The sequence below is a fragment of the Molothrus ater genome, chromosome 19 (genome assembly GCF_012460135.2).
Source record: "Molothrus ater isolate BHLD 08-10-18 breed brown headed cowbird chromosome 19, BPBGC_Mater_1.1, whole genome shotgun sequence".
Lineage (NCBI taxonomy): Eukaryota > Metazoa > Chordata > Aves > Passeriformes > Icteridae > Molothrus > Molothrus ater.
The window spans coordinates 5,026,586-5,049,210 of NC_050496.2; the positions used below are offsets into that span (position 1 = coordinate 5,026,586).

Here is a 22,625-nt window from a genome sequence, read left to right on the forward strand (position 1 = left end):
GATGGAGGGGTTTTTATTGCTTTCCAGTGTTATTTAGTAAGAGACAATATTATGTCCAGACTTTTCAAGATGTGTTTGCAATTCTACCCCCAATCCAATTCAGGACAACTATGAAGTGCTAGGTTGGCTCAAACACAGCTTCTCTTTTCAAAGAGAGGGAATAAAATAAAGCAGAGGTCCTAGATGAGTTCACCTCAGTCTGACCAGTTTCAAATGAGTTAAATTCATGTCACTGTACCTTCTCAAAACCTCAGCCAACCATTTGAAAAGGTTACACACCTTATCAAGTGCAGTACAAACAGGAAAGACTTAACAAAAAAAAAAAAAAAGAAAAAGCTAAGAAAAAATGTAGTCTAGCATTCCATGGGTTTCTAATCTGACTCTGAGTATCTGCTCAGCACTTAGACATCTCCTTTCTTGTATGGACAACTAACTACCAACAATGTGGGAGCATTACTGAAACATATCCCAGAGTTTAGCTATCTCCAGAAGTACAAGAGGGAGGGAACTAAGGATATCCTATAATGCAACACACAATATGCACAGGCTAAGGCTCTGAGATTACATATGTAAACAAACTCAATTGTAGTTATGTACTTTAGAGGCTGTTGGCTCACAGCCTTCAATTATAGGTCTTGGAAGCTGAGCCCAATATGTACCTCCAAACAGGAAGGAGTTGGACTGCATGTGCGGATGTATTCCACTCTCCTGAAAGTACATCAACAAACCCTGCACAGAAAGGAAGGCCTGGAATTTTTATATGTGAGATGACAATACTAAAGCCCCTGAATGTATGTTCCAAAAAACCAGATCCCTCTAAAAAGCATGGAGCTGAGAACTAGGAGAAAAATCTCATCCTTTGGGCTTTGGGGTACTTTTCTTGGGAGAAAGAACAGAGACTCAGAGAAACACAGATTTGCACAACATGGACAAGGCTTCTCCACAGGACTACATACATTGCTAAGGTCTGGGGCATGAGGACTGGAAGGGCTGACTGGAACAGAGTCCCCAGCTGCTGAGGGCATGTACATCACAGGTGCTGTCTGGGTGGGGCTGGACACGGCCGAGGATTGCTGCAAATCTTCGCTGAGCGCCGGCTCTGCGGGAGACAAAGCACAGGGACACCCTCAAAGCTCAGCCACTGCCATGGAGCACAAAACATTTAGGAACAAGAACACCCAGATACTCCTGAGAGAAAAAATACTCCACAAGCACCTACTTATAAATGTAGAAGTAAGAAGAAACCTTATTTGGCTCATTTGCTTATCTAATATTCCTCACGTTTTTACTGTCATCACATACACACTGTGCTGCTCATTAATGCTGCTCCAAAATTATCTTCCCTGCATGAATTGTGTGTTATTCATTCAGCTCTCTTGAACTAAGCAGAGTTTCCTTCTTTGCTTGGCACAGAGTTGATGGGTGCATTATAATTAGCTGAGGGAGTTAAAGTTTCCATCTGCTCAGTACAAATCATTACCAAAAAAAAGTGTCACTGGTTTGGAAGGTAGAGATGCTGTAGATTTGTAGGATTTACATCTAACACTCAGCAACTTCATAAAAACGATAGAACTGACACTACATCTATATTTCAATATCTTCAAAATGCTGGTTTCTTGCTATTAATCAGTAAAACTCAGGTTAAGAGCAGATATAATAAATGGACTCCTGTTATTTTAATTTCATTTGGCCTGTCCTTGTTGACCTTGTAGGAAGGACTACAAGATACAAATCCATAAGACAGCACAAGAAATAACCAAGTTGGAAGGACCTAAGTGCCACAGAATGTTACTCTGAGTAATATAATATCAAGTGTAGTAATCTTATTAGGAGTAGGGCATTCCTAAACAAAAATACTGTATTAAACCCAAGGAAGTTTGCTAAACACTGTTTCTTTATCAAGATTTCATTTTCTAAAGCTTGTTGGATCCCACTGTGTAGCTGCACTGCTGTGTTTTGGTCCATTACAGCCCACAGCTCCAGCTATAATTACTGCTTGTCAACAAGGCTTCCTATAAAAGGAACAGCACAACCTGTAGGGAATTCACTCTCCCCATTCCTTGTCAAAGGCAGCAATTACTAATTCTCTCATTTACAAAGGATAATCAAATAACAAAGAGATTTTCTCAAGGCCATGTAGTGAGTCAGTATAGAACAATCTAGTGAATAACCTGCTCTAATAATTGCAAATTCAGCAGTGAGATTGCAGAGCAACAACTGAGGAGGAGCCCTAAAACAGGAACTAACAATTATTTATGAATGTTAGGACCACCTGCAGGTAGAACTTCCACAACCAAAACTGCATCACTAGTTTATAGTTGATTAAACTGAGGATTGAAATAATGCCCTATAAGTCAGGGAGCTATTGAGAAAAGAGGATTTGAGATAAAGCAGTAAAAAAAAAAAAGCTGCATATTTTTCTTCTCCAACCTGACTTAAACTCTAAGTAAAACTTCGTAAAGAGTAAAATAGTTTTTTTTTCTAAATGAATCAATAAATTATTTACAATCAGCAATTTTATCTTCAGCTTTTTAAGATATGACACTTGGCAATTTAGCTAGGTAGTTTATCCATGCACAGAAGAGAAGCAGATTTCTCCAGTTCCATTCTCCTGAACCGAAACCCAGAGAACTGAGCGGGAGAGAGGGAACAGAGGGAGATCCTTCAAGAGACAGAGCAGTGAGAGCTAAAGGCTAAGTCCTACAGGCCACCTACTGCCTCCAGCTCTGCCAACACCTCCCCCACCAGCACAGATTTATAGAAATCAAAGTTAACCCTTCACAGAAGCTCTGGTTTTGCAGCTGTACATTTAAATTCTCTTGGTCAGAAGCTTTCCATAGCTCAAACATCCAGGAAAGATGAGAGAAGTAGTGCACGTACGTTCTACGTGTGCAAAGGCACAGAAGGGTCCTCGGGGACAGCTGCCAGACTGCTGCATATCATTGCATTTGGTGGATTTGTAGATCTAAGGGTGGGAAAAAAAACAAACAAAACAGAAAAAAACCCAAACAGAAATGAACAGAAAATAACAGTGACCACCAGGTACAGAAGTACTATGAAGAAATTTGACAGCAAAATAGAGACACAGATAAGAGGTGCAAAGGCCAGAGCTCAGGGTGACCATTTCAGTGCTTTGCTTCAAAGAAAGGAAAACCCACTATAGTTCTGGAAACACCAAAATATACCCATGACAGCTAGACCTCACCCAGAGACCAACCCACCACACACCAGCTCACCCAAAGGTCACCATCTGCCATGAAGTCCCTCAGACTCACTGGAAGCTCCATGGACATTACAAATGGCAAAAGGTAGGAAACAGCTGACAGATGACAGCACAGAAAGTTGCAGCCACATGTTTGCAAGGAAAATAACAAACCATTGACAAGGACTGTAGCAAATGGATAATTCCCTCTCCCCCCAGTTTGACAGGCGGTGACAATGGTTACTGTGCAGAAACGGGCCCCACAAAGCTTTTCAACACTGTAACATGAAGCAGACTAGGAAAAGGTCTTAATTACACTTTCTGTAAGGATATTGGAATGCTCTGGGCATGCTCACAGCTAAGAGCTTGGTGGTGTTTAGTGCTATCAACATGAACCACAAACTCTTAGTCAAGGAAACAGATGCTGTTTGCTCACATGCAGACCCACATTGTGCTTTCCAAAGGACCCCCATACCTGACACTGCTCCTACACTTGAGTTCTCCCCCACTTTTCTTACCTCCTCCCATACAGTCTATTCTGTCAAGCAGCTGAATTGCAGCTTACTCCCAACATGCAGCTTCTCTGTATCCCAGGACCCCACTACAAGCAGCCCACACCCTCTCCCACCTGGCACAGTGATTTACTTTGTAAGACTGGAATGCTTTTGCTTTTCTAAGGGGACTGAAGAGGTTACTGTACCTCTGGGTGGAACTGCTGCTCTGTTCGAGTGTGGCAGTACTGGCAGGAGTCTCCATTCTCACACTTACTGGGATCTCCCCACTCGTCCCCATGCTTCACACTGGGACATGGTGAAGATCTGTGCAAATAAGGAAGCAGGAGAAGGCATCAGACTCACAGGTGTGCTCTGAACTTTGCTTACTTTGGGTAGGTGGAGGGAGGGAGGTGATTCTCCCCCTCTGATCCACTCCTGGAGGACTGCATCCAGCTCTGGGTACCCCAACATCAGAAGGATGTGGACGTGCTGGGGCAAGTTCAGAGAGAGCCTAAAAGGGGCTCTGAGGGTCCCTCTGCTCTGAAGCCAGGCTGGGAGCACTGGGGGTGCTCAGCCTGGAGAAGAGAAGGCTCCAGGGAGACCTCAGAGCCCATTCCAGCACCTAAAAGGGCTCCAGAAGAGCTGGAGAGGGACTTTGGACAAGTGCCTAGAGTGCCAGGACAAGGGGGAATGGCTTTATATGGAAAAAGAATAGGTTTAGATTAAATACCAGGGAGTAATTCTTCCCTGTGAGGGTGGTGAGGCCCTGGCACAGGTTGCCCAGAGAAGCTGTGGCTGTCCCTGGATCTCTGGAACTGTTCAAAGCCAGGCTGGATGGGGCTTGGAGCAACCTGGGATAGTGGAAGGTGTTCCTGCCCATGGCAGGGGGTGGAACAAGATGAGTTTTAAGGGCTGGGTTCCATTCCAACCCAAACCATTCTGTGATGTTACAATTCCTCAGTCGGAGGCAGGTTTGGCTGCCCACCCTCAGCTGTATAATCTGCTGCCTCCCCAGCCCCCACCCAGCTGCTATTGCATCTTCTCCCCCTTCTTCCAATTTCCCAATGAAAAACTATGGCTTAATTCTCTATTTGAAACGAAATACAACTTGAACCAGCATAACAATATTAGCAGCTGATGTGATTAGTGTCAGAGACGCTGGGTCTGGTTTCTGTTTTGGAACTGCACCTTCATAGAAAGCTAAGAAGTTAATTGGCTAATCCTAAAACACATAATACCCTTACAGCAGTATGTTTCCAGGTTTATAGTGTGGCCATGTGGAAAAGAGCCTGAGTCAGGTCACTGGGGAAAAGGCAAGTCCATTTTCTTTCTCCCAGCCAGGAACAGTTCCTTTTCCCAGATCTGAATTTTTGCCGTGACCTACTTCCCCTGCTCTTTATGCTCTTAACCATTCCCTCAAACAACAGCAGAGGGAAGCAGATAGCAGCACCAGCACAGCCACATCAGCTGGGGTGGGGAAAAAACAGAAGTGAGTGGAGAGCAGCAGTGAAGCTTTCACCTCTTCCCTTCCCAAAGGGCCCAGAGAGGGGCACAAAGCAAATAGCTGCTGCCTGAAGACTGCCCCAGTGGTTCTATTTCCCCTTAAAGCATTGAGATTAACGCTCCTTTGACTGCTGCCTGCTTAATTTTTTTAAATATGGAATTTCAGTTCAAAAATTTCTGTGAATGTTGGGGGTGGGGAAGAGAAGCGAGAACATCCCTGGTATTTTCTCTCCTGGCTTTCTGGTCTGCTCCTGTGTTTTTCAAAAAGGAACTAAGGAAAAGCCCCACTGAGACCACAACAAAAGCTCTGTTGTGTTGGAGGAAATGAGGGCCTATAATTTGGATGAAATGCGTTCAGGGAGACACAGCACACTGAAAAATCCAGTGACAGCTGAGTGACAGAACACCCTGGTGCCTCAAAAGCAGAGCCTTTAGCAGCTGGTTAAGAATGCATGTCCAGCTACAGTCCCTCCTCATGATCCCCATCACCAGGCATACACAACAAGCAGCCTGATGATTCTGAATACTTTACCATGAACACATTGTTGGATGAGTTTGTTTCTAGATGGGGATTAAAACTTTCTTTTGTTTTCTCTTCCCTGCACTGCTTTCTAAAGCAGAGGTTTGTGTGGTAAGGGAAAGCCAGACACAGGTTCTCTTTGCTATAAAATCAAGAGTTGTAACATGATTTAACAATTCATTTATTAGAGTACAGGTTACTATATACAGGAAAACTCCTTGTTTAGTTTGTTATCTTTCTCCAAGGAAGAAATAACAGTCCATCAGATCTCTCAGTACATGGCTTGGAGATATACTAAAAGCAATATCTAGTGGTCAAAATCCTGCCTCCTGCACCACAGATTTCCAATATACTGCACCATTCAGCTGGGAAGTACAATACCCAGATCACAGTACCTGTATTTGTGTTTTCTTGGACTTCGTCTCCTGTCTTTGCTATTGTGGTAGTAGGGGCAGGCATAACCCTGGCGGCAGAGCCGGGGGGGCTTCTTACACTGCTCTGTCTTGTAGTTTCCCAACACATATGTTGTATCTGCAAAAAAACCCCAATGAGTCAGGAGAAATGACCACAATCCATATTTACTACAGGAAAGTTTAGGACAGGAGCAGGCACTCCACAGAGACCAAACTTCCCAGCCCCTCAGTGACACTCACCTTGCCACCTTGGCTCCTCACTGAGTATCTTCTCTATCATGGCATGGCTGGCAGCGACTGCAGACTGACCCTCAATGCCTCCTTCAGATGTTGTCTGACCATTCTGTAAAGCTTCCATCGCCTGAAGCTCTCTTCAGGGACAGAGGTAAATGAAAAAACAGACTGAGCAGAGGAAGAGTCAGATAAATGTGTGTAAAAACTAACATACTGGAGCATTTGCTAAGTGGGTGCATTTCAGCCATGCATGTTTTGTCAGAACATCTTTAGCTGAACAGCAGCTGCAGTAAAAATAAATCTTCATTCCCTGGGAATTCCAGATGCACTGTTCTGACCCCCTCCATCAGATTCCAAAACGTGATCCTTTCCCCCATTTTGAGAATCCTCCCTGGAGGTTTTTTATATTTGCCTTATTAGGAAGGGATATTTTACCATCACTTCAAGCTGAAGCAGTACTGTCCTTCAATCATCTCCCTTTTCACTTGGGTACAGAAATTACCTTTTCCATCCTCTCCTTGTTCATTTGGGCACAGAAATGACCCTTTTCCCAGGAGCCCCAGGCTCTACTGACCTGATGTCATAGACGGGTGAGCGCAGGTCGTGGGGCCCATGAGCAAAGGCGCAGTGCACTCCGTTCTTGGTGCAGTTTCCCTTGGAGTCTGTCTCATGGATGCAGATTCCAGTTTTGTAGTAGCGCAGGTGATACCTCCTCTCTGTGTCTCCAGTAGTTCTATGCAAGAAGGGACACCTGGGGAAGGAAGGAGGGGAGGAACAGACAAGGCTTAGTCACACAGGTGAAGGATTCAACTACCAGAAGACACTTTCCTGAGAGAAGATGCTGCAGTTGACGCCATCTTTGCTAACTCTGCCCCTTTTCCTTTGCCATGCCTTCCAACACTTCAGAGAACTCTCAAAGCTGTCACTACAAAGGATGCAAGAGTTTCCCTCCCTAAAAGAAAACTGGATTATTAATCCAGCAGCACCTTATTGTTCAGGATGAGTAGCTGCCAGGGATCTGGAAAAAAGCAAGGATGTGGGACAAGGAAGGACAATTACAAAACTACCATTTTAACTTGTTTTGTTCCTCTTTTTAGGCAGAAAAACAATCTACATTGAGAAGTAAAACAGAAATATAGCAAGATGTAATGGGGAAAGTTAAGATATTGCAGCATCAAGGTAAAAATACAAATGAACAAAGGTTCCTAGCTGACAATGGCTTTCACTCACTGAGTCTGAGCCATGTATCATCCAGTGATCTAGAAGCCAAAGCCCACAAACATCCCATTTCCAGTTCCTTCCAGATCTCTTTTAGCAAGGAAGAAAGTGTTGAAACTGAAGCCTCAGGCCTGAGGGGACTATTCCATTCTGTTGTAGTCACAAAAACTTTACTTAATTGAGTTGAAAAATTTAAAAAAAAATGTTTTGCCAATAAATAGCATTTTTGTATGTTTATATTGGCACCACAAAAGGGAACTGAAATTCCATCTTTTTACAGCATCTCTCTATAAAACACTCTCCATATTTGACTACAGTTTGGCTACACTATTTATCCCACATCTGTCACATGGCTAAAGTTATATTACCGGGTTAACCCCTTAATTGCTGGGGTCTGCCACACACACAGCAGAAAGATTTGTGGTTTTGCTCCAGTTAAACCTACTGTAGTCATGGGGAGAGAACACCCAAAAAACCCAAACTCTTCCTCATGCTGCCTTTTTCTGGGTACCTCCTGGTTCTGTAGTGGCTTCTTAAATGTTCAGAAAGACAAAATAAACTGATATGAGTTAAAAAGCTGAGACAGATAACTCAGGGGGCAGACTGGAGAACAAAGTTTTTCACAGATTGAAGAAAGAGGAGGAACTAATTTACCCCGCTAGTGAGCAGGAGCTGGGAGTCAGAGACTTAGAGAACAGAGTGTTTCCAAACTCATTTGTCTCATTGAGCTGTTTTTCCCACCTCAGCTTTGCTGAAGATGCTGAAGCCTGTGAGCACAGTGAGTTCCCAAGAGCTGAATTCCCATCTAAGTCACCCTCAGTACTGTCTCTGCAGCCGGCCTGGAGCACACAAGCTGCTATTCCAGATTTTACATCTGGTCTCATGTTACGTATGTGACAAAGCTGCTTTACTGCTGACTTGCCTCATCTCTGCAAGAACCGGCTGGAATCATCACCTGGCCTGATCCCAAAAGCCTAATGCCTGAAAAGCAGGGTGCAGCCTTTACTCACTCATCTCCTTCGGGGCAGATCCCCGTGGTCTCGTCATACTTGGTGCAGTAGATGTCGGGGCTGTAGTTGAAGGTGCCGTCGCGGCGGCGGATGGACCTGCGCCGGCGCTGGTTGACAAAGTGCCAGTGGAAGCAGGTGTAGGGCCGGTGCTGGGTGCACTTGTGCTGCACGAAGAGCGGGCACTGCTCCGTGCGGAACTCCTTCAGGTACCTGCGGGAAGCGGGATGTCAGCTCCAGGGTGAGATCCAGCCACCCACAGAGAGGTGCCTGCTGTCCTGCCCACACCCTCCCTGCTCCCCTCCCAGGATGGAGGCTGGAGCTGCCCGTGTTTGTCATGGCGAGATATCCATTACACACAGGGATGTAACAAGAGCTGAAATCGCTTTCTGTCGGGATCGTTTTGAAGAGGCTTTTCATCAGCTTAGGAAACATTTGTGAGAAAATAGAACTCTTAAGTACCTTTCTATCCCTTTTTAAATCTGTGACCTATCTGGACAAAAAGGGGTTTCCTTCCTACATGCTCGTTTAAAAAAAAAAAACCCACAGAAAAAAACCCCAAATAAAATACACTTCTTTGAGCCACATTTAAACCTTCAAGTTACTGAGAAATAAAGATTTTTAAAATTTTTAAAAGATTTTTAAAAGACTCTTTCATACCTTATCCTCCTGCTTTAGCCCTGCTTTGCCAGTACACAGTCAATTACAAAATAAAAATTAACCAATTTCTCTCTTGCAGTCATATTAATTCAGATCTCAGTCTTGCAAAGTGGGATAACTATCCTCAAACTCCCACATGTTTATGTTGCTTTAATTTTAATATGTAATTCCCTGAAAGTACATGGCTTCTTTTATCCCGAGAACTAAAGAAGTCACAAGCTTTTATTTGTGACACTAATAACAGTCTCTAAACCCAGATTGTAGAGGATTACAAAATGGTTTAGATCAACATAATGATCTGACTGTGATCTCTGTGTAGGTGCTTACAAAATCCACGCTGCTGAAACCCACGGGCTGCCCTGTATTTACAGGGAACATCCAAACAGCTCCAGCAGCTCAGACCCGAATCCCACAGAGTTCGGTCTCAGAGGCACATCCAGGAACAAGGCAGAAAACCTGGAGCATTCTGGTCTCTTATGTTATGAGGTCAGTGTAAACAGCAAGGACCAAGTTTTGTAGGTCAAAAAAAAAAAAATACAACTATTCTGCTGGAAGCAACAGGGTGATATAACAGCAGATTCGGACCGATTTTAAACTGCGTATGTACTCCAAGGCAACAAAAAGGAGCGTAGGAATTCATTCCCATGTCAGACAGTCTTTATCTCCTGTTTCTAAATAAATGGAAAGATGTCTGATGCCCAAAGATGCATTTACAGATAATATCACAGCACTAGGCTCATTCTGAAAGCAACATCTGTAAATAAAGCCCCCTTTCCTCTTTACCCCAGCTGAGGAGAAAGCCTCAGGAAAATGCACAGATTCAACCAAAGTGGTTTTATTTGTTTGCTATGAAGAGACAGTATCAGTGGCAAGAGCTTCCCTACATTGGATTTTGCAAGCATGAAAGGATAAAAGCTCTTCCTCTTCTTCAGCCTCTAAATACGTGAGATTTGCAGGTTCCACTGCCTGGGATCTGCGAATGCCCGGGGCTGGAAGCCTCCACGGCCGGCTGTAAGCCCTTCTCTACCCAAGCCCATCTGTCCCCAGCAATCCAGAGTGGCTGGAACAGTATCTGCACTGGGGCCCAAGGCTTAACAGCAGAAAACCAGAGCCAGCTGCAGAACCAGGTCTGCTTGGCACAGGTGAGGGCCAACAACACCACTCTGTTCCTTTTCCCATTTGAAAATCCAGCTCTGTTCAAACAGAGATCGCTACTTCAGCCACATCAGCAATTAATCTGCAAACTGAAAGCTGTGGTAAATTCATCCATTCTCAAAAAGCTTTCTAAATTGTTGGAACAAGTACTTGTAGAAGGTGGAATTCCACAGATTATCTTATCAGAGCACTAGGAAGACTTGGAACAAAAGTGACTGTAACAACATTTTGGTTAGAAAGTGAATTAAGTAACCTTCATCAGGACGATGCTGTTCACAGATGATACAGTCACCACCCAGTCGTTTCCACTCACTCACCTCCACGTACACCTTAGAGACAGAGATTTGTGTGACTCCCATTTTACACATGGACAAACAACACAGCTGGCTAGAAGCCCCAGGCAGTATCACACACCAACCAGAATCCCAGACACAAACCAAGAGCATTTTAACTCCTCCATCCTCACCCCGTTCAAGAACAGCATCCTGAACCTCCTCACTGCTCTGGAAACTAATGGGAGATACCAGGCTTACACAACCTGGGTATGGAGCCCAGCACTCCACACTTGTGATAGGCCCAAATAAAACAATTAAAAATCTGAGAGTTTAACAGCCCCACAATCAGCTGAGCTGAAACTGCTTCCCTTCAGCAGGGAAGTTTAAAAACGTACACACTAACTAGGGATTTCAGTCTCTAGTGTCTCAATTGTTGCTGAAGAGTATCTGAAAATTAATTGCATTTCATGATTGGCTAAACTCCCTGGAGAAACATTTATTGTAATGTTAATGAGAGATAATTACATAAGTAAATGGTTCACCTGAAAAGTGTTTAACACCTAACTTGCTTCATCAGAAAGTCGTTCTTTAATGGTCTCTATTAAATAAATGATGTCTCACTCTTAATTTCAAAGCAAGCCCTGCAAACAGATACCACTGGGCATTAACTGTGCACAGTCACCTCTGCAACAGACCCAAGTGAGGGAAGGAGAGTTGTCACATTAACTCAGTCATTTCAAGCCTTTCAATCACTGCTTTAGGTTTTTCTTTTTTCCAAGCCACTACAACGTTTTAAATCACCCTCCTCCACAATAGCCTGAATGGTAAATTGCCTTACAGCCCTTTATTTTTTTGATCCATGAAGTGAGTTTTGGCTCCTCTGGGAGAACACAGACCACTCAACCAGCCACTTAGTATTAAAATATATAAAAGGCCTCTAAACCACGTGTGTTTTGGGAACACAGAGAGGATACAGAGCCTGCACCACCACAATGTGATGTCTCACAAATCAGAAAGCCATTAATATTTCAGGAGCCTCTTTGCAAAGGCTCTAAACAAAACACAGAGAATAATGTCATGACAGATCCTTCTGGTGTCAATGGTCTCCGTAATTTTTTTTTTTACAGAAGAGCTGAAAAAGGGAATTTCAGAAGAACCCTCAAAGCTGAAAACATGTTGATAACTGGTACACATTTCATAGCATGTCAGCCAAACTGTGTCTGTACAGGAACAGGAAATCCAGCAACGATAACTTGCATTTCTCAACTCCTCTTAGGAAACCCTACAGCCCAGCCGTCACTTGAGGGGCAGAAGAATTATTACCCCTATTTCACACTGGAGCTACTTCTATATTTCTTTATACTTCTATACTTATACTTTCTTTATACTTCTATATTTCTTTTTCTAAAAAAAAGTAGGTAGACGTTGTATTTTCATACTCATGTAATTTTTAAAAAGTGGAAAGCACATAGCACTGTCTTCTGATACAACATTAACATCAACAGCAACACCCAGATTCCTGGAGGAAATGTTACCATTTATGAGCCCTACTAAACAAAGATGAATGCAATTCTAAACAAATAGGACAAGACTGGCCAGAACAATGCAGATCAAAGTCCCCAGGCTGAGCTGAACTTGCTGTCAAACAGGACGGACGCTGCTGGAAATGAAAGTTTTTTTCCCTAGGAGGACAAGAAGAGGTTCTTGGAGTAGTTTTAGGAACTCCCAGAGACCAACAGGTGCAGCAAAGCATTAGAAAACCTCAATGCTACTCTGCTGAAATTCCACTTCCTCTGGGATGAGGGAAGGGGCAGTGATTATTCTGCAATTATTTACACTAGAGGGGAGGTGCACACTGTCTTTAATTGCCAGTAGCAGCTTGAGTCTCCAGGGCAGGGTAGCAAGTGTTTACCTCTGCAGCTTGGAATTGCAGGAGTTCCCCCTCTGCCCTGGAGGAATGGAGCAGGAACCTGCTGTGGGAGCTGCAGGGAAAAAGATGGGTGCAGTGGGGGAAGAAGAAAAAAAATCAAACCTAGAAAAAAGGAAAAAAAAAAAAACAACAAAAACAAAGAGAGAACCCAACAAGAATTTTTAACCTAGAACTTTCATTTTTATCCTCACAATTGCAGCTGTGTCCTGGTCCCCTCCTTGTCACCTGGTGCAGAGATCTCCTGCTTTTCTGCAGCTTTTCTGGTTGACAGTGGTGTGCTCAAGCAGAGAGCATTCCTGCACCCATCCTGCTTCCAGGGCTGCAGCTTCCTGTCAAACTTGACCCAAGTCACACATCCAGTGGAGTGAGCTCAATTCAGGAAAATGTGCTGGTAATGCACAGCTGAGCTCCAAATTCCTCATAAAAGCCTTAACTCAAAGCTCCCAGAAATCACTGGAAGATGCACACTGATGCCAAGACAGCCTCTGCTTTCTAACAGAGGGATCAGAAAGACCAGGGAGAGAAACAATACCAAAGAGCAAGGAAATGAAAATATTAAAACCAACTCCTCAAAACTCTTGTGGCTTCTGTGATGCAAAGCCAGGCTCTGCTTTACTTCCAACACCCCTCACACTGTTTGAGATCTTTATGGAGGTCCCAAGACGAGCTTCTCTCCTTTGCAGCCCTTCTTGCTCTTCCAGGTCACCCCCCTTTCTGCCAAAATTCCTCCCAAAGAGAGGCTCACAAACAGCACCTGAACCTTCTGCAGCAGAATGACAGCAGAGAGAAAACCATGAGGTAATATAACATTATAGTCTGGCTAATGCAGCCTAGGACACAGTCTGCAATGCAGGCAGCAGTGAGATCTAACACCACCATCACCTCCATTCCACACACGGGTGGGGGTGTGTTTACACCCCTGAAACTGCTCTGGCACCTGGGGAAAGGCTCTGCTGAGAGGCTGTGGCAGCACTGCTGGTCTGTGTCACACCAGTGGAAACCTGGAGCAGCTTTTACAGCAGGTCCTCACTCAGGGCACAGCCACTGGTGCTGGCTGAGCTCCCAGAGCTGCTCCTGGGCAGCAAACCCAGAGAGGGCAGCCCAGAACTGGGCTGCTCCCAAAGTCCAGCCTGCTGTGGGCACTTCACTTTGTTATTAGCATTAATATTAGAAATTATTAGTTCAGGCCTGTATAGAGATTCTCAGCCACTTGTCCAGAAGAGCCCCCAGAGGCAAATCTAACAAGAAATCTACAAATTAATTTTTAGGTTGTGTGTTTTGTCTTGGGTTTTGGTTTAGGGTTTTTTTTTTTCCCTGTTTTGTTCTGTTTTTTTCTTCAAACAAAGTCTTACACTCCTGATAAGATTTCAGATATCAGGGAGAAAATGCTCTTCTGCCATTACCACTTATTTTAGTCATGTGTGCCTTCTCTCAAAGTATTGCACTGGCAAAAATGCCATTTCACTGGCACAAAAGTACACGGCAATGCTGGGGATATTTGTTGGCATTTTTCCATCAGTCATGTCCTGCTGTTTCAGACAGGACTGCATGAGGCCATGGACCTCTCTGTAAAGTCTCAGGTGGTCCCAGTTCGTATCCTTCCTGAAAAATGCAGAAATGCAGTCTGAGAGGTCACTGCTCTCAGCTGCTCATCACCTTTCCTCTTCTAGAAGCTCGGAGTGGCACTGATCTGTCCAGACAGCGGGATGGAGAAAGTTTTCCCAATTCAGGTTAGGAAAGGTATTTTTAAAAAAACCCAAAACCAAACACCCCCAAACATATATATTTTATATATATATATATATATATATATATATATAAATATCTCCCAGCAGCTTCACTTAAAAATTTAAATTAGTGGTTTAAGCTAACAGAGATAAAATTATCTGAAGCAAACCAGGGTGTGCTTATCCAACAGACTGTCTGCTCAGTAGACAGCATTGCAAAACCCAGGAGAAAATATCTAACTATAGATACTGATATTTCTAATTCAATAATGTTATCTTTTGGGATTATTTTCAAAACTGCTATTTTCTTCTTAAGCTCAGAGAGCCACCCCAACACAAGAGGAAAAGAGCTGTCCATATTAAATCAGCTCTCTAAATTCATTTCACCCTCATAAAATTTTATTGCAAAAGATGATATCAGACACACTTTAAGTAAGAAACGCATGACTCAATTATTTTCTTTTACTGAACTGTGGTATTCCAATTGAAATGAGTCAGTGGTGCATGACAGAATCTACTTATTCCAACAGGATACTCAATAAAAATCCTACTAATACACCTTTCATTTAACATATTACTGATAGAGAACACCCATGATATGCAGCTCTGACATTGCTCAAGAGACTTTGCTCTTGGGGCAAGGGAGATGTTTCAGAATAAGTGAGATAAAAACATGGAGTTAAAGAATAGGATTGTTCAAAAATAATTCGGAGAGTTCTATACAAGACATTGTGTGAGTTCTGTACTCACACAATGTCTTAGGAAGTTTCAATGCAAAGCTTCCTGACAGGGAGCAGAGTCCAACTCCCAAGATTTCTTGGAATTTGGGAGGAAAGATGTGAAACAATCTGACTTCATGGGAGTTGTAGTTCCTTGTTCCTAGGGGTGGCACAAGTCAAGCAAACCCCTGAACCAGTAGCTGCAGACCTCCAGCAGCCTGGTTTACAGCTCTGCAATGTTTAGTGTCCTTCTAGTAAGAGCAGAAGTTAAGACAAGTCTGTTTCAATAAATATTTTTTACTGACTGGCAGATGTAATTTAATATTGAAACAGAGCCTCACATGAGTCATTGTTGAATATGAAACAATAACAAACACTTTTAGCAGCAATCTTCAAAATTTCAATCATAATTTCAAGAAAAATTCTCATCAAGTTCTACTAGGAATCTGTGTCAAGGCATGGTTTGGGTTGAAAGAGACCTTAAAGATCATTTCCAACCTCTTGCATGGGCAGGGATGCTCACCCACTAGATGAGGTCTATCAGCTACTGTGGCTCACCAATATTGGATATTTCCCCTTTTACCACATTTAATAGTATTTAGAAAAATAACATCATAGACCTGACCAAGCCCTCACACTTCACACACCAAGCTTTTTGCATACACCATGCACACCTGGCACAAAAGGCAAACATCTCTCTCAAGGACATCTCCAGAACCATCAGTCCATCTGCCTCTCCACACCCTCAGCAGCCATGTGCACTTCTGTAAACCTTGAAAAGATTAGAAAGCATTTAAATCTCAAAGAAAAATATATGGATCACTTTATAAAAACAAAAGGCTGACTGCGAATGTAGGGAAGGAGAAAAGGATGAGGAAAAAGTTTCAGTAAGCTCAGATCTGTCAAGAAGATAGACTTCATATGCCTCAGTGTTTTCTTTATCACCCAAATAAATTGAACCATCAACTGGAAAAAGGTCACACACAGACAGCAGTGTGTGATTTTAAAGCTGTTAGATTTCCCCTCCTCCATTAGAGCTTGACAACAATGTCAGTCTAAGGGCAAATAAAGAAAGTGAGAGTTGGAGAGACTTATTACAGATGCATGGAGTTGGGTTTGTTTGGTTGTGGGTTTTTTTGTTTTAAGACTTCTTATAACTCACTGTGTACCTCAGCGGTCAAAATGACAACTGCTCACATCTATAACCCACTGCACCCCCAGTTTTTGTTGTAGAAATAGGTAGGCACCACTCAACTCTTCCATTTTCTCAGCATCTCAATGATTTAGCAAACAAAGTTGAGCTGGATGCTTCCAAATACATGGAAAAGCAGAGCGTACTGCAGAAGGTAAAATACAAACTGCCAGACTACAGGAAACTGAGGATAACACACCAAAATGCACACAGTCACATCCAACAGTAACCTGATCCCTGCTGGAGCTCCATTTCTGGATTTCAAAGGAGAACAGAGGCCGGACAAGAACACAGTGAATTTATTTCAGCCGCAATGAATGAATTCTGTATCACCAATACTTCATAGATAACTGAGTGACTGCAAAAGTTCAGGCTAAAAATAACACGTGTTGGCAACTATCAGAAACCATCAGGATGTTTTTCAATTAGAAGGAAAAAGTCAGACAAACAGTTGTGCCTTGTCTACACTGAAAAACGAAGGGAAAACAGAGAAGTGTGGTGCAGGCCCATCATGGGAAGACAGATTTGCACCAACTTCAGGGAAAACATTGTTCAGTTTCCAGTTATAGCAAAAATGGCTTTGTTTGGAGAGAAATGCCACACTGCAGCAGAGAAGCTCATCAACACTGTCCCAATGAGGAACAAAAATCAAGGCTTTCAAGCCAGAGCTCACTTGATAAAACCCATATTTATCACATTTGTGAGCAGCCAAGACATGAGCTCCACGAGTCACAACTGTGTTCCTGCCCTGGGTGTTGGGGAAGAGCTCCTTGCTGAGACTTCCTGGGAGCTGTGCATCCCTTTGCTTGGCACCCCTTGAGTTGTGTCACTCAAAATCTGACAAATAAAGCAATTTGAGTCATTTTTTGATGGTGTACTGTCTTTAAAAAGCAGGCACTTGTTGCATCAGCAGACCATGAAATGTATATAACCAAGTCATACCAATCAAATCCATTTCAAACACAAGTATTTGTTTACACAGAGCTTTCACCTTTTTAATTAAAATAACCCAAGCACTGGCAAAGGCAAACACTTAATGGCACTCCATTTCAGATGCATTTCCTTAAAAGCCATTCACCAAGATCCAGAATTCTGCATAAAGCCTTGAACTTACATTTACATTTCCTTGAGTTAGTTATCCTTTTTTTTCCCGAATTACTTGGCAATGAATATGTATTAGACATGACCTCGAAATTAACTCAATATTTAGGCAGTTGATGCAATGTTTTAAACACACAGCCCATTTTCCAAGTTTAAATGACATATTTGCAATTTGACACCGTTAGTTTATGTAAACTGTGCCTAAAGCACACTTTGCTGTTTTCAAACATGGATCACCCCGATTGAAACAACCCTCGTCCTTCTCTGGGCTGGTTTTTGCTCCACAAATTTTTAGTTGTCATTAAGCCTTCCCTACAGCACCTGTGTAAGTGCTGAGTCTATGAAAACAGGATCATATGGAAATAATTATTTTTCCGTAACGTGGGCTGAGCCTGTTGCAGGGCAAACACTGGAGCTCACTGCATCCAGACAGCTGCACACTGCTGAGGGTCTGTGCCTGCTTCAGTTGTCAGCACAATGTAGCAACATATGCTTAAATATGAGCAGTTAAATATTCTACTACTAATTACTTCACAAAAAACATCCATCCCCAGACTTATCTATTATGGTCATTTATTCAGCTTATAGCCAGGTAAATTTTCTCTCTTATATTAACTCATATATTAACTTACATTATCCCATCTCTTATGGATGGGATGGATGATGCCTCTTTATCCCAGTGTTAGTGTTTGTAGCCTCAGGAAGGTGGGCACACACCAGGTTTGGCACAACAAATTAAAGTCTGAATAACACCCTGATGTCCTGTGCTGTAAAAATTAAAGTTCCAGTTTCCAGCAAAGGTTTTTTCTATACTGCACTTCTCTCACCACCAATTCAAGCACTAACAAAGCCTACCCAGGGCTTACAACTGTAGAAATACCAGGGAAGGCTGGGAACAGGGCTGGGCTGTTTGAAAACTTGTGTTACTCACTCTGCTAGTTCCCCAAAACAAAACATCCCACATGCAAGAATTCATAATGGGCAATTCAGAAAAATATTATTTCCATACAAGCTATTCCACAGCTCAGGCTCTCAGCTGCAGATTATTATGAGCATCTTTAGCCAGCTAAGCTTCAACATTTTATCTGTGTTTGGAAACAGAGCACAGTAGCCTTCCCTCTCCTGGCCACGCCAAGACCCCCATGAATTTAACACACAGCTCACAGATTAGCTGCAGCCCCACACTCACAAGTTTTAAGACAGAACATGAGCTGTTTGAAGGGCTGTATTTACACAGGACCAAAACCAGACAACCAAAGCTCCACATGACATGACAGCTCTATAGTGCTCTCACCCAGCCCAATCTCCACTGGAAATTAAATGGCATCTGCTTCTTCTCAGGTTAAACACCAACCAGATTTGCAGCAGCCTCTTTGGAAAGGCTTTCATTTGTGAACAGACATTTTCTGCTGTGAGTTTGAAACAAAACACAGTGATTATCTAACAAGCATGAACCTGCATGCATACCCATGTGCCAGCACAGAGATAAAAGCCAACCCTTACTGGTTGATTTTGAAGAATCAATGTCAACCATTCAATCGATTTTCTTTTCTGCTCAGCACTCAAATCAGACTTCATCTGTGCCTGCTGTGGCCCAGTGGACTGGATTCCAACCCTCCACACAGAAGGCACACCTCTGAATAAATGTCCTGCACACTCTGGTGTCCAAAGAGGCTCCACTGCATGCTGACACCACCTCTCCTCCAAGGGGAAAGCAGGCAAACCCCAGGCTATGCCACAGCCTATCACTTCCCCCTTGGGCTAATCAATGCACTGATAAATCTGGTGGCACTCTCATGATATTTTAAACGTGCAAACAATTTTTTTTTGTTGTTGCTGTAAAGCTGCACAGTTGTCCTCAGGCATCTGCTGTTTGCATTTCTGCTATGACAGTAACAGTCAAGTGCCATCAATGAAAACTCATGGGCTATTGAAAACTTTAGAGGAGAAAAAAAAAATCACCTCAGAGCATACTGGGTGTGGACTGACAGCTTCTTTTTGAGCTGTGGTGACATGCTGAAGACAGAGGATAACAAACAATACTGACTTGAATTCTTTTTTTACAGATAATCATAGAATAGTGACTTTAATTCTTTAACAGTGACTTTATTTTTTTTTTCAGATATTCATATTTTCAGCCATTCCATTCATTGAACGGCCTGAGTTGGAAAAGACCTTTGCAATCACCCAGTTCCAACCCCCAAGTTCTGGTTCCAAGTTCATCCAGAATAGTTTCAAAAAACTAATTCCCCTTTCATATGGCCATGGCTGCATATTAATCAAATCAAATTTTAGGCATACAATAATAAAAAGACATCCCACCTTAATTTCTTAGCTGCACTTAACAGTGCCATCAGTCTTAGGAAGGCAGTATATGCTCTGCTGAAATGGATTGGCCATTTTGACCAACAGATAGTTAGAGATGGTAGGAGATTTTTCTTGTTTGACCACAAATTCAGTGCAAGTTTCTTCTCTACCACTGTTCTGACAACTTCATTCAATTAAATGTCTCTGACTTCTAATAAGAGATAAGAATCAGGCCAGTATTGAGCATTTCAGTGATCTGGCTCTTTTATTGCCATCACTGCACTTCAGTGCTTAAAATATTTATTTCAAATAAAACATAGAACTTTCCTTGTTGTAACAATCACCTCCTCAACCTGAATGAATACTACAGCAGGGTAAGGGTCTGTGAGTCAGAAGCTGCACCAGAACTAAAGGAAAGAAGGAATTGTTGGTATTCATTGCAAGGGAACATTCATTCCAACTGATATTTCAAATGTCAAGCTGGTATTAACTGCATCAAGCACTGATCAAAATACACAAGACAAGAGGTTGCTGAGAAAATCATCACAAGCATCTAAATTGGCTGTCATCACTAGGAGTAGTTTGGGAAGGTACAAGCCTTCAGCATCTCCCTGTGCACCCTTCTGCTGAGGCTCCTTATATTTGATGCCCTGATATAAAAGACAAACTCTCTCTCAATAAATTAGAGGGGACAAATGTAGCTAAGAAATAGCACTTGCTCCACAGCCTGCTGGCACGTGACCACCCATTAATTTAGGACACTGGGGGGGAATTGCTGGCTGGCTCTGTGCACACACAGCTTTCAGCAACAGCTCTGTACCTGATTTGCTGAACGTTACAGAAAGTTTATAGAGTACATAAATTCTTTATAAGATAGAAAGTGCTGTGATTTACTCCCTCTTATAATTCACAATTTCACCAAAATCCAGTTTAAAGTGGAAACTGATACAATATTAAAAATCAATGACAATTAGACCCCAAAAAAAAATCTTAGCTAAAGTGATGTAGGTGACTGCTGGGCAAAAGGACCAGGTAACTTCTCACCATCTCTTTCAGCCTATTTCTGCTGCTTTCAAAAAGATTTATGAAGTTTTTAAAAGCAGAAAGTTAATGGAAGGAACAAAAACCTCTCCTCAGCATCCTCTGAAAGCGAACACAGCTCTTCATGTCCTGACAAGCAGGTTTCCACGAGCCTCAACACAGCAATTAAAGATATTATTGCCTTTTTATTTTGCTCCTCTCTCAGAAATAACAGCTCCTTTACCAGGGACCACAGAAGGGCTGTGTCCCTGCTCAGGCTCAGCTGGGTGCATTAACACAGTCCTCAGTGACAGCTCATGCTAATATGCCACACAACAAGTGTGATTAACTGATGTCCTGACACATTCCCTCCTGCCACGCTGTCACAGGGGCAGGGACACGCAGCAAGCAGCCAGGCAGGGATGCTGGAAGGCACTGCAGGAAGATTTTCCTGAGAGCACTGATCAGACCCTTTGGAATAAGAAGGATCAGTGTTTCAGCTGCTCCTGGAAGATAGTAAAACCTTTTTCTGGAAGAAGAATAGCTCTAGAGACAATAAAATGTTGGAATTCCAACAGAATGCTCCTTAAAATAAAGTCACATGATGTAAAAAATACTAGACAATACATAAACTTACAAATTGAGAAAAACTGATATAATAGGAAACTCCAAGCTCTGAGGTTCTCAGGATCATAGAATAAATGGAACTGGGAGGGACCCACAGAATCAGCAAGTTCTTGACTTTATAGAACAATTACTAACCTTAATACTGCCTCCCATGCCACAAAAAACTATCCTATGTGCTAATGTAAGCAACAGATAATCATCAACATAATACTTTTTATTACATTAAAAATTAAAGAACCATCTTCCACTTTGAAACAATTCTGCACCACTGAACCCCTCTCCTCTTTCACAGAGTTTTGGATTTTTGAAACACCAAACCTTGCCAGACCAAAACTAATTCTGAGAACATCACAGCAGTACACAAAGGTTTCTGCTTGGCAAAATATTGATATGACACCTCTAGAGCTGTTATCCATATGTGAATTCCCTGTCAGACTGATATCCAAGTACTCAAGAAGTGGGAATGCAGCAGGCAAAACACAGGTCCAGCCCCACTTCAACAGGAGGGAAAAACTCTTTTTTGCCCCAACACATTTGGGGCACAGATTGGGCCCAAATGCCCCTTGCCAGCCCCTCTCTCAAGCTGGAGCCTTTCAACACTCAGCCTTTGAAGAACCATAAAATCTAAAATGTTATTTTCAGCACATGTGTTTGGTGGTGAGAGCATACTGTGAAGGCAGCTCTTCCTGTTCACACTCCAGCACTTTATATTTCCAACTTCCTGTAACTATTCACACTTCCTAATAACAGCTGGCAGTGGACGTGCATTCAGTGAAGTTCACACAGACTCAAAAAATACCAATAATAATAATAATAACAAGTTGATACTTTCCTGATAAGATGACATTTACAGGTAATGATGTAGTGGACCACTGGTAAGTCCCAGGTTTAAAAGTATTGACTCACTCTGTGCTTTCCTAAGGGTATTACCTTACATTGTATATAATACAATAATAACATAATCTATTCTACATCTTCTGTGCTTTATTACCAAACCTGAAACCTAAAAACACCTGGGCTTCTTTTTGTTATTTTTGTTTTCTGGGTTATTTGGGTATTTTTTTCCTTTGCTTAATTTTGTGTTTCGTTTTGTTGAGGTGGGTTTTTTTGGGGTTTTTTTTTTTTTTTGTTTTTTGTTTTTTTTTTTGTTTTGTGCTTAAAAACAGGGCTAGTTTCTATAACTTGTATAAGTCCATATCAGCTTATTGATCTAAGGGTTATCACCAGTAAAACCAAAGCAGAATTAGGGCAGCAGTTTGTTATTTTAAGAGTCCTGATGGTTTAAAAAGAACACAAAAGGTTTCTAAAAACAATTTCCAGA

General features: G+C 42.4%; 1 protein-coding gene across 6 annotated transcripts in view; it reads right to left on the reverse strand.

Moving 5' to 3' along the window:
- UNK (unk zinc finger) overlaps window positions 1-22,625 on the reverse strand; it is a 45,551-nt gene that overhangs the window by 18,432 nt on the left and 4,494 nt on the right. For all 6 annotated transcript variants that reach the window (XM_036394367.2, XM_036394364.2, XM_036394366.2 and 3 more), the window contains exons 2-8: window positions 8,595-8,804; window positions 6,941-7,117; window positions 6,373-6,503; window positions 6,115-6,250; window positions 3,903-4,020; window positions 2,881-2,965; window positions 957-1,099 (exon numbers count right to left, since the gene is read on the reverse strand). In XM_036394367.2, the coding sequence (XP_036250260.1) occupies window positions 957-1,099; window positions 2,881-2,965; window positions 3,903-4,020; window positions 6,115-6,250; window positions 6,373-6,503; window positions 6,941-7,117; window positions 8,595-8,804 (1,000 nt within the window). The remainder of the gene's footprint in view (window positions 1-956; window positions 1,100-2,880; window positions 2,966-3,902; window positions 4,021-6,114; window positions 6,251-6,372; window positions 6,504-6,940; window positions 7,118-8,594; window positions 8,805-22,625) is intronic.